Consider the following 13,926-nt stretch of genomic DNA (forward strand, 5'->3'; position numbering starts at 1 on the left):
TGAAATCAGTTATCAAGCACTCTGTCTTCTGGCCAGTGAGAAAGACTCAGTGGTAATTCCTTCTGAGAATTTCCTTGCATTGTATGTGCTCCTTTTGAGATATTGCAAGTGCAACTCCAGTTTACAGTCTGAACTGGTAGAGTACTTGAGAGGAGAGACATACTGTGGGGTAGATATGGCAAATGATATCACCAACATTGAATTTAATTAAGATTTGCCATGGAAAGACTGTCTTAGTAATGCAGGTTACTGCCGTTTGCAGCATTAAGGAGGTGAACTCCCCTCTGGGTTTTTAAAGTTGGAGAGAAAAGAGAGTTTTGAAGGCAGCAGCCCTAATACTAGAGTTGTAGAGTTTTATGGCTTACTCTTGCAAATGTGGAGGCACAGACAGAGCAATTAAAAAATAATGCCTGCTGTGTATACAAGGGAGGATGACCCAGTATTATATTGTAATCCTTCTGACATGCATTCAAGAGCAGCACCAATGATCTGTAGTTTTCAGATATTACGGAGGAATCAAGTGAAGATTGATCCCAGGGAGACACACCTTCAACAGTTTTTTCCAGTAATTCTTTTTAGCTATGTTTTAAAATAAATAATTACATTAAAACAGTTGTTCCAGGATTAAATATCTCACCTTTAATAAAGTGAAATGTGTTTTTCAAGCTGGAAAACATCTCCCCTATCTCCTCATCCTTAGCTTTCTGTGCCTGTGAAAAAAATAAGACGAGAAGAATAACAAGAAAGTCAGAAAAAACATGCCTTAAAGGTCTTATAGCAAATTTGTTATTGTAGTTTTGTATTTTCTTGCAGCATTTTTCTGTTGGGTCTCAAGTGGTCAGGATACTTTCCAGTTTGTTTGTTTGAGGGTTTTTTTTTTAACATTTAAGCTTAGTAAATTAGTACATGAGGGATAAAGTCTTACTGGTTTTTGCCTGTCTTGTGTCTAGCAACATTGTAGCATTACTGAAAATCATTAAATTTAGGGGTATGTTAAGACTGTATAGAACTGAAGCTCTTCCTACATATTTGGGTAAAATCAGTGGACTCATTGCAAGAAAATAATTCTATTGTGTATAATTTTATTTTCCAGTTTTATATAGTTTCATTCATAGTCTTCCAAATAATGTAATATAAATTCTATTTAGTAATACTAATCTAGTGATTTTTTTCTTCTTCTTTTTTAGGGTGTACCTCAGTTACCATGTGCCAAAGCATTGTATAACTACGAGGGAAAAGAACCTGGAGATCTTAAATTCAGTAAAGGAGACATCATAATTTTGCGTCGACAGGTGGATGAAAATTGGTATCACGGAGAATTCAATGGCATCCATGGCTTTTTTCCTACCAATTTTGTTCAGATTATTAAGCCTTTACCTCAACCTCCGCCTCAGTGCAAAGCACTTTATGACTTTGAAGTAAAAGACAAGGAAGCAGATAAAGACTGTTTACCATTTGCAAAGGTAAAACCAGAATAAAATTATTATTGTATTTTAATAATTTCATTCACTTGGATAAGAAATAAGACGACTGTTCTGTAGTCTTGTCTGCATTTTTTTTAATGGAGCTGCACAAAAGGACAAGTAATTCTGCAGGTATTTCTCCTATGTTGATTAGTTTTGCCTTGCTTCTCTTCCCAAATTACATATAATTTCTCTGAGGTTTTATTTTTAAGAATGCAATTTTTCATAATTGCAGTTGTAATGTTTTTAATTTATGAGAAATAACCTACATCATGAATTAAAAGTGTTCCATCTTCTAAAGAAACACTCATTTTAAATTGTTAAAATTGGTACTATTTTCAGCTTTGCATTTAGTAAGCAACATTTTTAGAATATAGATAGTAGACAGAAAGTAGTACTAAACTTTGTCATTCTATATTGCTAATTACATTTTGGAAAATGTGCTGTTTCTTCTTACGTTGTTTCTGTTGTAATTAATTTTCTGTCTTGCAGGCACTTTTGACAGGAATCGGAGCTGTTCCTTTTTTCAGTTTCTGATTCTTTAGTTTATCTAATTGCACAAAAACGTTGCAAGATCAAATGTGAGCTAATCACTTTTCTGCCCTTGCCTATTAAAAGTGAAAAGGATGGCTAAAAGTTCTAAAAAAGAAAGATATTAACATGTGGACAGATAATGGTTATTACAACGCAGAGCAGCAGTACTGTTGAAGATGATTGGCATTACCTTGCATATTTTGATTAACTTGTTGGCAAACTTTTTTTATTTTTAATCTGCAGTCTCGCTTGAGTAAGCCTGTGTGTTTCCAAATATTTTAAGGTCCATATGAAACAGTTCTACATCTCGGTATAAGTGAGAGTAATGTTTAATGTGCACGTAAATCCTTTTTTTCTGTAACATTCTCAAAACCATGTCTAATCCAAAAGCTCTGTGTAGATGTGAAAGAAATCTTGCCATTTACCAGTGGTCTTAATACATAAGTAGAAAGGCAACATCTAGGGAAGATTAGGTAATGAGTCAGTTGAGAAGGAAAAACACTGTGGTTCTGTTGATTAATGCCAAGGGTTTAAAGCGGGGCTGATGAGTATCATAGACTGAACATGGCAGGAACTCTGCATGAAGGACAAAGTCAGATGGCTGAGGTGAGCTGTGGACAGTTAGCTGAACTCTGACAAATAGGAAAAGGAACAGCTGGAACCAACTTCAACCCCCAAACCGGCATGTTCCCTGTTACGGAGTGCCTTCTCTGCAGTCCTTGTCCATGGACCGCCTTCTCTGATTACCCGTGCGTTATGGAGGGAAATTAAATCAGAAGTTTAATTAGAGCTGGGAGACATAATCACTGCATGTTCACACAGGATGATGTTCTGACTGTAATTCGCCGCGTGGATGAAAACTGGGCAGAAGGAATGCTGGCTGACAAGATAGGAATATTTCCAATTTCATATGTTGAGGTGAGTAGAGTTGGGCCCTCGGTAAGGTTGTGCCCACTGTGTATTTCGTTTTCTAACAGGAAAAGTAATCAGTACTGCTGGTGATTCTAAAATAACCTGAGATATAAATAGTCTTAGACCTGAAATAATGCAAGATCTGTGTGTTTATTTTGGGAAACTTAATTACCTCAGCAGTTGAACCAGCGATTTTTACTTAGCTATTTGATACCTGTTTTCATTGAATGGAACTGGAATGAAAGTATGTGGAGACAGTCACTGTGTTTTCTTATTAATACTGAAGTCATACAGTCAATCACAAACCTTAACCACACTTAACCACAAAATTGAAGCAATCAGCAAGTCAGAGAAGTAGGAAGCTTTGCACTTTCCCTAATACCTGCCTCTCAAAACCAAATTAGCACAACTAGAAAGTCAGAGAATATAGGCTGTTGTTGAGCAGCTAAAGCATTGACTTTTACATCCAAAAGACCTTTATATAAAATCTTCTGTACCTTTCTGCATTTCTTATATGACAATTTACATTGAGAGTTAGCAGCTGAGAGTTTCCCCAGCCTCTTAAGGTTTAAGAGTTGAAAGCTGTATCTTCTATATAGAAAGGCATAGATTATTAACATTCATTATCATGAAAATTTTCATTACGGGATGATGCATAGATTTGTCTCTTTCTGGTAGGTATGCTATGGATGCTTGGTAAGGGACACTTCTCCCACTGAAGAGATTTTATTTAAATAAATGAGTCAGAATAATGAAAGAAAAAGGTATTTTCACATTACTTGTGGGATGAGAAATATGTAACTCAGGTCACAGAAGAAATGTTTAACCACAGTAAGAATCAAGTCAGGTTTTATTAATTCAATTTCTGAATGCCCTGATGAGGTGGGGACTTTTTAAAAAATGACTGTGTTGAACCAACGTTTTTTTTTTTAAGGAAAATATGTATATTAGTTTTTATAGGTTGATGTAAGGGAATATCTGGGGATAGAAATCTTCACATAACTGAAAAAAACAACAAAAACAAAAGGATTTCAATGTGATTAGTGCAATTCTAGCTTCAGTTTAAGAAGTTTTTAAAAGCCAATTTAAGATGTTCTTGCCCCTGGCTATTCCTTCCTTGCTCCGTGCAATTAAGTGCCCCTTCAGTTCAGGCAGTAAAGATTTTTTGTGCTGCTTTTTAAAACTAAATCACTTAGCTCAGCCAAGTTAGAAAAAGCCCTTTCCTACAGCTGCCACTTGGGCTAACTATTTTACTAACAACTCTGTTTCCATCTCTACAGAAGTTTGCAAAATGGAGAATACTCTTGAAAAAAAAGATATTCAGTCACAAAATGTATTTCACTGTTGATATTTTCAGACAGATTCCATCAACTAAGAAAATATATCTTCATTTAACCTTTTAGAACCAGGGACAGACACTTGTGTACACACTTGCAAATCCCCAAAGAAATTATATGGGAAATCTAGAATGATAAATAATAGCCAAAGAGATACTTCAGATAGGTGTTTTTTTTCAGCATATGCCAAGACAACACACATGCTGTGGTGAAGAACAGTGAGATATGCAGAAAATGATCCATTTGAATTTTGAAATACCTATTTTCTGATACTATATAATTATTATTCTGGAAACTATGCAGACAGTTAACACAAGTATATCAAACCATTCTGACGTATGTTATTATTAAAGACACTGAAGATGAGAAGAAATTAATATATTTGAGGTATTTTTAATATGGTATTTTTAGTTATATTTTCCCAATCCTGTAGTCATTGCCTGTTTTTTCATAATGACAGGCATTATCTTTGCCTTGCGTATGTTAGTCCACATCCTTTTTTTTTTTTCTTATTTTTTAAAATGTGAATTAGTAGCTGCATTTACTGGAGATTTTTTAAGTAATTAACTTTAAAATGGGCAGTCTGTGGTGTTTATTTTATAGTATAGGCCTGATACTTGTGATGCTTCTTCTATGGTGAAGTCACAGGTTAAATTTTAGATATGTTGAAGTCCATGAAAAGCTCTGATTGACTTTTTACCTGGAGGAACATTTTATGATTCAGTGATTGCTAGTCTACTCTGTTCTATCAATCACTTTCACTTACTAAATTTGTGGTAATAATAAAGGTAAGACTGAAAACATTTTGAGATGAATTTTAATAGTGATTCCATTAAAAGTATGATTTGTTAACTGAGTCAAAAAACATTCCATCTTTGTGTCATAGCACTGTGAAATAATTACTTCTATTTACAAATGAAAAATATATAATGCAAAACATTGCAAAAAAAAAGAGAAATTCTGTTTTCTAAGAAGTGCTAAAACCAAACAAACCCTCTAGTTTTACTAGAGTAAGACTTGATTGACATATTTAAATTACTAGAGTTTTGAGTGATGGAATTTCAAAGCAGGTAAACCAGATTCTTGCACAGCGAGTCTAGAAACTGTATGATTAAGTTCATAACATTTATGTTTATCTCTGTTCCAAAATGAAAGATTAATCAGAACTAAACAGATAGCAGTAGAATTTTTCTGTGTGGAGTACAGTTCTGGGTACAACATACATTTCTTAGAAAGACCTCAAACTTTACATTTTTATGTGGTTTAACACTTAGTAAACACACTCCAATTCTAAAAAGTATTTAAATTTTTACAAGTTATTTAGCACTCATACAGAACAACTAGAAAAATACAAATATCCAGAACAGAAAAACAAAAATGAGGGAAAATAAATCACTTTTTAATCAAAAAGTCAGTAGAAAAAAAGACAGCTTTTGTTTTCCCAAGTTAATGTGAACAACTGGGAAACACCTTTGTTTTAATCCAGCTCTTCTAGCTTTATTCATAGGCAATCTTATAGAAATATAGGAGGAAAAACCCCGAATTATCTATAATGTTCACTGTAGTAGAATTTTAACTTCATTGTCATTTTATACTACTGCATCCATCAGTTAACATGACATCTTAATGAGAACATAGGATTTTATGTACCTAGTATGTCAGGTTGTTTGGGGTTTTTTTATTAGCATCTCTGCTGGTACCAAACAGAGGAGTGTTTCAAAACTTATTTCTTTTTTATGGTGTCTATGCATTTTAGATTGGATTTTAGGCTGGATTTCTAGCCTGGTCTTTTTAACGTTGTATTTACTAGGCTAAATTTTGTCTATCACTTTTAAATTATGTGATCTGATAAAGTGCTTAGAAAAAAAAAAAAACAACAGATTTTTGTAACAGTACTGACTCAGAAAAATAAGACGAGAGCTTTTATGGGAACTTTCCTCTACTTTGTGACTGTTTTGCCTGCCCAGACCTTTAAACAGAAAATTTATGTAAAAAGTGAATGTTGCATATTACGGCTTAAAACAGTGATTGTTAATTTCGAGTAGAAAATTATAGATCCCCATTGTATTTGAATATGATAATCTCAGTGTTACAATTCCAATGACAGCTTCTGAGCATCATAGTTTTGATTAATGTATTTGTTCTGGAACTCTAATTGCAAAGCTGAATTGAGGTTTCTAAGCTCTTGCCTATCCTGCAGGGTGATACTTAGCAAAAATAATAAAGTCAAATAAGGACAATGTTTACCCTACACACTTTACTCCTTTGTTTCCAAATATACGTGAAAGGGAAATGCTGTCTAGGAACTGGAATTTGACTAATAATAGTATTGGTAATGTGGAAAAATAGCTCCTTGACATATGGTAATGTAGTAAAATTGCATGAATAAAATTTTTGGATGAATGTGAATAGAAAGATCATTTGAAGGAGAAGATAGGGTGTTTTCACTTTATTTCAGAAAGTGATTAAATTCTAACTCTCTACGTGTGAGTGAAGAACACCTGAATTCGTTTGTAAAATAAAGTACAGTAAAGCACAGCTATAAGAGACTTTGAAACAGGGCTTGCATGGTAGTCTACTTGATAATTTCTCTAGACAGCTCACCTTGACCCCTTACTGGAGCGCTGAGACGCAGCTCAGCTGGCCACCTCTGTCTTGCTCCTTTGGAAAGTTGTTCTGTTTCCTGGGTTTTGGTGGGAAGGGGAGTTGCATTTCAGGCTACCTATTACAGCAAGATTTTATTGAATGGAAAAAACAAATAAATATGAATATGAAAGAGGAAGTAAAGAAGCTTCAGTTCAAATGCATCTGGTCAGGAAAGCAACGTAGAAAATGTGGGAATGGATAGAGGGGTATTTGTTGCAGTCAGGAATGCTGTATTGAAACAGTTCATAGCATGAGTGGGATGTGTTCCCCATGGTGACCTTGAGCCGTTTCATTGGAGAACGCGTGCAAGTTCTTCATTTCTCTTCTCAAGGAAGAAGTAAATTGCAGTTTGCAAAATATTCTGCAACTATTGCTGTCCTCAGGTTGCTTCTAAGAAAAGGCCAGTAATCAGTTCTTTTCCATGTTTGGGTTCATACTACTGTCTTCTGCTTTCTTCTCTACATAAGAAAGCTCAATACGTTGCGTATATTTGAATCAGTCCCATGGGCAAGCCTTATTAACTCTTCTCTAATAGGTTGTTCGCTCTACAGAAGTAGTCACATCCTGCAGGGATTAATAGCTTCAGGAGGTAAACAAACATAATGAGGTGTAACAGGAACCTTGAGGTGCTTATCTCAGAGTGGCTTTTGGTTTGTTTTTTACTCCTGGATGATCCCTTAACTATTCCGATTAGGTAGTTCTTGTTTTAGCAGTGAGTACTGCTTTTCTCTCTCTGGTCTGTGTAATTTGTGAACAGGCTCTTTGCTAGAAAAAGGGAGTAGATTAGGTAAGAATAGAAGTGGTTGCAGCCGTTGTATATGTCAGTATGAAAGACACAGATTCTTGGAAAGGACATGAAGAATTTCAGTCTGAGTTGAAAAAATGTGCAAAATACATAAAAGGATTAGCCTTTGAAAGGCCTGCATGTTTTGCCATGATGAAGGATAGGATCCTGACAGGATGAGTAGCAGAGTAGGCTTTTTTTGGGCCTTGTTTTCTACTTGTTTTGTATCCTTCAGCCTCATATCAGTGTTCTGTGATAAAATACCATTGTTTTCACTGGTCTGTTAGAAGTATATCCACTCTAAATTTAAAATTTAACAAATAAATATAAATATCTAAATAATGGGCTTGCAAGTGAATTGGAGAAAGCTGTATGGTTATGTCTTCTGTACCACACAAGTGGTACAAAATTATTTTGTCCATATGATCTGTGTCCTGTATCTGCAGGAAGGAAAATCTAGCGCACACCTTTTTCTTAGGAATGTTTACTACTGTGATATTGTCTTCTCCTGCCCTTCCTGTTCTCTTCAGCTGCCTTCTAAAGGACAAACAATAAGAACATTTAGAAAAAAATTCTATATTCTCACCTTTGTATCCTTTTTCAAATTCGCCATTATGCCCCTCTTCCACTGCAGGATGTCCTAGATAGTTCTTCCTCTTAAAGCATGTAATAATTCTAATTTTCCTACTGTCACATCTTAGTAGGTTTTGATGTCAGCTCCTCATTGTTCCAGTAGTTCTAGTTTTGAACTTACTTTGTCTATTTCTTCTGTATATGCATGGAATTTCCTTCCAGATCTCATCTTTATACCACTTGAAAACCTTTTGTATATTTTTAAAAATATATGTTCTTTATTCTTTTGCACCACTTGATGTATATCTACTTGTCCTTGGAGATAGGAAAGTGTGCAGGGTATAAGCTGTTGTCATTTGTGGGAGCTGCATTTAAATCAGTGTTGATGCTATCATGATTAACAATGTGGTTTTTGTCTAAAAAAGATTTGATGGGGTACAATACTGCTTTAAAACTCTTCATGAGCATAGTAGGTATTTTAAAACTTGTGGAAAAATGGGTAAAATAAACAGAAGAAATCATATGCTGAAGAATAGAAATAGTACTTCCACAGTAACTAATTTCATTCTTTCATCCTGATGTTCTTCAGAAAAGATTTTTCCCTTCTTTGTAACTGGCTACGCTTATCCAAATAACAGTATTCAGTATTAGTGGTACATATTAACATTAGCTAACTTGGTCAGAAAACTGTTGCTAGTGATACTTCAGCTCATGAATAAATGAGAGCTCTGACATTATTATTTCCAATAGCTCTAGAATACAAATAAAATTTTCTGGAAATAAAGGGTTTGTGAAAAATGTACAGGGTTTTTTTTTGTTGGGTTTTTTTCCTCCTCTCTTAAATAGCTTACATTTCATTGTAAGAAAAAAATGTGTGGGATTCCTTATTTCTTCATTGAAAAGGAAGGATTTGTTTGCATTTAATGTAACATTGTTGTAACAAAATAACATAGAGAAAATTTCATTGTAAAAAAAAATCATTAGATAAGATTAAAAAACAAAAAATAATCCATTTGAGGGTTCTTGGGTACAGAGATGCTGCCTCCTCATTAGAAAATTCAGAAGCTTCCACAGAATTGCCAATATATGATTATTTTCTCTTTATGCTGTCTTATGCTTGAATAGCTGCCTGTTGTCAGGCAGTGTACTGGTGTAGCTGAATCTTTAGTCTGTCCTACTGTGGTCTTCAGTCTGCATTTAGGAAGCCTGCTTTTTACTATGGGTAGTGTTAAAGATATGTGCATAAATACCAAAGGATACCGGGAGAAATGTCTTCGAGAGCCCACATGCAAAGGTGTGGGCTTATGCCATGCTTACAAACAAAACAAAAAAGGTTTAAAATGAAATGAACATTCAAGGAGTTTTGTAATACAGATTTTTATATTATAAAGTCAAAGGGAACCACTCTGATTTAGTCTGACTTCTGGATAACACAGGCAGCAGATATTGCTGAATTAATCCATGGCTAGTCTAGAGCATAATGTCCTTTCTTGACTGAAATTTTACCTCTGATGGGTAGTCCACACCAGCCCAACAGTAAGTGTTTTGAGTTTGTAGTGAAAGTCTTGTGACTCTGTAATGATTAATTTGTAGAGTAGGTGAGTATGTTGCAGTTTTAAGTCGCATGGTTTAAATTCTATTATATTATGAATAAATGCAGAATAGGGGTATTTTTTGTTATATTCAGGTGATTTTTATAAATAAAAAATACTAATGTGTGACTATCTCTCGTAGTTTAACACAGCAGCCAAACAGCTGATAGAATTGGATAAGCCCTCAGGTTCTGCTGTTGACTCTGGAGAAGGTACCTCTGGGGCAGCCCACAACAATTCAACCCAAAAGCACACCGATACTAAGAAAAACACCAAAAAACGTCACTCTTTTACCTCCCTCACTATGTCCAACAAGTCTTCACAGTCTTCTCAGAATCGCCACTCGATGGAAATTAGTCCTCCTGTCCTCATCAGCTCCAGCAACCCAACCGCAGCAGCCCGCATAAGTGAGCTGACGGGACTTTCTTGTAGTGCCCCTTCTCAGGTAATTTCCATGAAATCAAATATAAATTATATGTGAGGTTTTTTTTTTAATAAGTATTAAGGCTTCTGATCTTGTCAGATTACTTGCTTTGAATTATTAATGATATGTAATTAATATTAATGTACACTTTCATGAAGTTTGTCCTCCAGCATGAGAGCATTTAAGGAAAACATTTTACAACACTTCTTATACAATGATAGCAAATATTTTTTGTTTTGTAAGTTAACTTTTTTCACAGTTTTTAATTTGTAAATTACCACAAGAATTTTTATTAAACTGTGGAAACTAGAAACTGGAGTGATTTAATTTCTTGGGTTTTTTCTAAATTGAATATAATATTGGATATTAATAAAGCATGTGCAAGTAAAAGGTAAATTCAATTTGAAAATTACGTTAGTTCCAGAAATGTAGCATATTAATCTGATTGTGATAAGTAGAAATATTTATCTGCCTTTATTTCTTTGTTAATCTCCCATTTCTTCAAAGCTTTTAGTTACAAGCTACACTAGTTTATGAACAATTCTCTGTTTCACATAGAGATTGCATCATGGGAGAAGAGATAGTACTGGAGACTAAGAAGTGTTGGTGTCATTTTACATGAGCTAGTAAATGTGTTTTATTTGCATGTCTTTGGGATCTGACAGCCTTCTGTGGAAAAAAACAAGATTGACATTGGTAAAAGCATGTTTCACGTTGATAGTTCAATGTATCTCCAGTATTTCTGAAATGTCAGGGGGAAAAAAACAAGTGAGCATTGTGATCAGATAGTAGAGCCCTGGTGATTTTGACCATGAAGCTTACAGCTGTGTCTTTGTGATTTTGACCATGAAGCTTACAGCTGTGTCAAAACCATCTCCTATTAAACTACTCACAACTGAGCCTGCTGATTTTTTTTTTTTTTCCTTTGACAGGTTCATATCGGTACTACAGGGCTAATTGTGACTCCACCCCCTAGCAGCCCAGTCACAACAGGGCCTTCATTTACCTTCCCATCAGAAGTTACCTACCAAGCTGCTCTTGGTGTAAGTACCGTTTAAGAAAACCCAGCCTTCTCATTTGTCTTTGGTCTGTACAGTAATTTTTTTTTAAATGAGTTCTGATACACTGATCAGAAGTTATGATTTTATGATGATTGTCCATGTGATAGGCAATGGTATAAATTGAACTATAGCAAAAGCATTATTGATACAATAATGTTTGCATCCTGTCATGCATATCCATTTCTCCAGCTTTCCTCTGTCATTTCTCTGTAGTAAACACAAGAAGCACACTTTCTTCCAGAACAGTGTTTCTTTTCAGCTTGAGTAGGAAAGAGCTTATGCTAGGGGGCAGGTTAGGGGAAACAAGTAAGGTCTTCTAAAAATCCATCAACTTGAGACCACAGCTGCCAGATATTTATACAGTGTGCTTTTGCCCTGCCTTACTCATTAATGCAGGTTGTGCTATAGCAATGCTTTTCCCTTTTATTGTTAACGACTCCTTCGATATGGGGATCATCTTTGCAATCCTACTGTTAAATGTATGTTAATCTTGAACCAGTTAATAATCTTCTTATATTTAGATTCATATTTTAATGTCAAAGAGTGGTTGAAGTCGGAAGGGACCTCTGGAGGTCATCTAGTCTAATCTCCCTGCTCAAGCAGGGCTACCTAGAGCCGGTTGCCCAGGACACTGTCCAGACAGCTTTTGAATATCTCCAAGGAGGGAGACTCCACAACCTCTCTGGGCCACCTGTGCCAGTGTTTGGTCACCTTCACAGTGAAAAACTGTTTCCTGATACTGAGACAGAACCTCCTGTGTTTCAATTTGTGTTTCACTGGGCACCGCTGAAAAGCGCATGGCTCCATCATCTTTGTACCTTCCCACCTTCCCTTCAGGTACTTATATACATTGATGAGATCCCCCTGAGCCTTCTCTAGGCTGAACAGTCCCAGCTGTCTCAGCCTCTCCTCATAGGAGGGATGCTTCAGTCCCTTAGTTATCTTAGTAGCTCTTCACTGGACTCTCCAGTATGTCCGTGTCTCTCTTGTACGGGGGAGTCCAGAACTGGACACAGTACTTAACGATTGGCCTCATCAGTGCTGAGGAAGAGGGGAAGGATCAGGTCCCTTTACCTGCTGGCAAGACTCCTCCTAATGAAGCAAGCCACTCCTAATGAAGTACCATTACCCTTCTTTGCCCCAAGGGCACATTGTTGACTTATGTTCAACTTGGTGTCCACCAAGAGGGACCCCCAGGTCCTTTTTTGCATATGAGGTGTACATCTAATACTAGAAACAATTATATAGTAATTCATGTAATCACTTCTTTCATCCTGGCCTTCAGAAAACACCTGTGAGAACTGAGCAAACAAAATCAGTTTTGGTATCATTTGTGCTGTTAGGCAGAGTACAAGTCTAGCTAACATACATGCCGCAAACATTGAGTAATTGATTTGATTTGTGGCTGAGAAACATTCTGGAGAGGATAGGGTAGGCAGGAGCCAGAGTTCTGCCAGAAGTTGCTTTTTCTTTCCTCTCAGTAACGAACACTTTTGTTTGTTATCAAGAATCAGTAGTTCTTTCTTTGATGCCAATATGGAAAAATACTTTATTTTGGTGCTGATGCAAAGTCATTAAACCACCTCGGGTGCTTTAGTTGCATAAGCTTGTTCAAAAGCGATCTCACCATTGGTACTCATAGGAATTAAATTACAGTGGTAAATGCAGCATGGAGTGAAACTCCTGCCACATGATCGTCCTGTATCCTGGAGTGCTACTTTCTCTTTGTCATAACCATGTTCCTGGTTATGTTTCCAATTAGGCACATAATTCCCATTGAGGATCTGAATTATTCTTTGCCACCCTCTTTAAAAGTCAGTGACCTTCTGCACATAATGTTCTGTTTCTTCTTGACTTGTTTTCAGCATGACTGAAATACAAGGTGGCAGCTGAGACTATGGTCAGGTTGTTTCTGTGTTCTTTTACTAGAGATGATATTAGATGATGATGCAGTTTATAGTCACAGACTGTGAAATGTGTCTTTTACATCCACTTTTCCTCTTGCTTCATAAACTCTTGTCTTAATTCTAGAAGTGTGCAAAACGGTTCTGACAGGTTAAGAGAGAAAGTGATGTTCTTGTCTCTCTAGACATTTCCCTTCTGGAAATACCCTCCCTGATATCCTGAGCGTTACTTTTAAGCTATGGAACAATTGTGATTGTATGATTTAATACATCAGAAGTGGTTGGCTTGAGTCCTTTTGCTTTTGTATGCATTGTATTTTGTAAGTATAAACTCCTGCATTTCTCTAAGATTCTCCCTTTAGCTTTTTTTTTCATTTCTGAATAGTAAGCAGATGACAAGGGAGTTGGATTGGAACTGGGAGTTTCTCTTTAGCATGAAGTCGATTTAATTGGTCTTCTTCCTGTCAATCGTCTTGGTGTTTATAACACTTTTTAAAGTAACTGATTGTTCTTTGAGAGCAAGCTGTTTATACAACTTATTTTACTTCGTGCCAAACTCATATTAAGGCAGAAAGAAGAAATCAGAGAGGATGAGCATGATTCCCCATCAGTGAAGAAGAGAAGTATATATTCCTTTACAGTAATTCTGAATTTATGTACTGTGCTACATTTTTCTTTCCTGAATCTACAAGCAAA

General features: G+C 35.8%; 1 protein-coding gene across 1 annotated transcript in view; it reads left to right on the plus strand.

Moving 5' to 3' along the window:
* Nucleotides 1–13,926, plus strand: part of SH3RF1 (SH3 domain containing ring finger 1) — an 87,273-nt gene that overhangs the window by 52,101 nt on the left and 21,246 nt on the right. Inside the window, exons 2-5 of the mRNA XM_010168107.2 lie at nucleotides 1,188–1,463; nucleotides 2,820–2,915; nucleotides 9,984–10,286; nucleotides 11,198–11,308. Of these exons, the coding sequence (XP_010166409.1) occupies nucleotides 1,188–1,463; nucleotides 2,820–2,915; nucleotides 9,984–10,286; nucleotides 11,198–11,308 (786 nt within the window). The remainder of the gene's footprint in view (nucleotides 1–1,187; nucleotides 1,464–2,819; nucleotides 2,916–9,983; nucleotides 10,287–11,197; nucleotides 11,309–13,926) is intronic.

Source organism: Antrostomus carolinensis, unplaced genomic scaffold (genome assembly GCF_000700745.2).
Source record: "Antrostomus carolinensis isolate BGI_N321 unplaced genomic scaffold, ASM70074v2 scaffold15515, whole genome shotgun sequence".
NCBI lineage: Eukaryota > Metazoa > Chordata > Aves > Caprimulgiformes > Caprimulgidae > Antrostomus > Antrostomus carolinensis.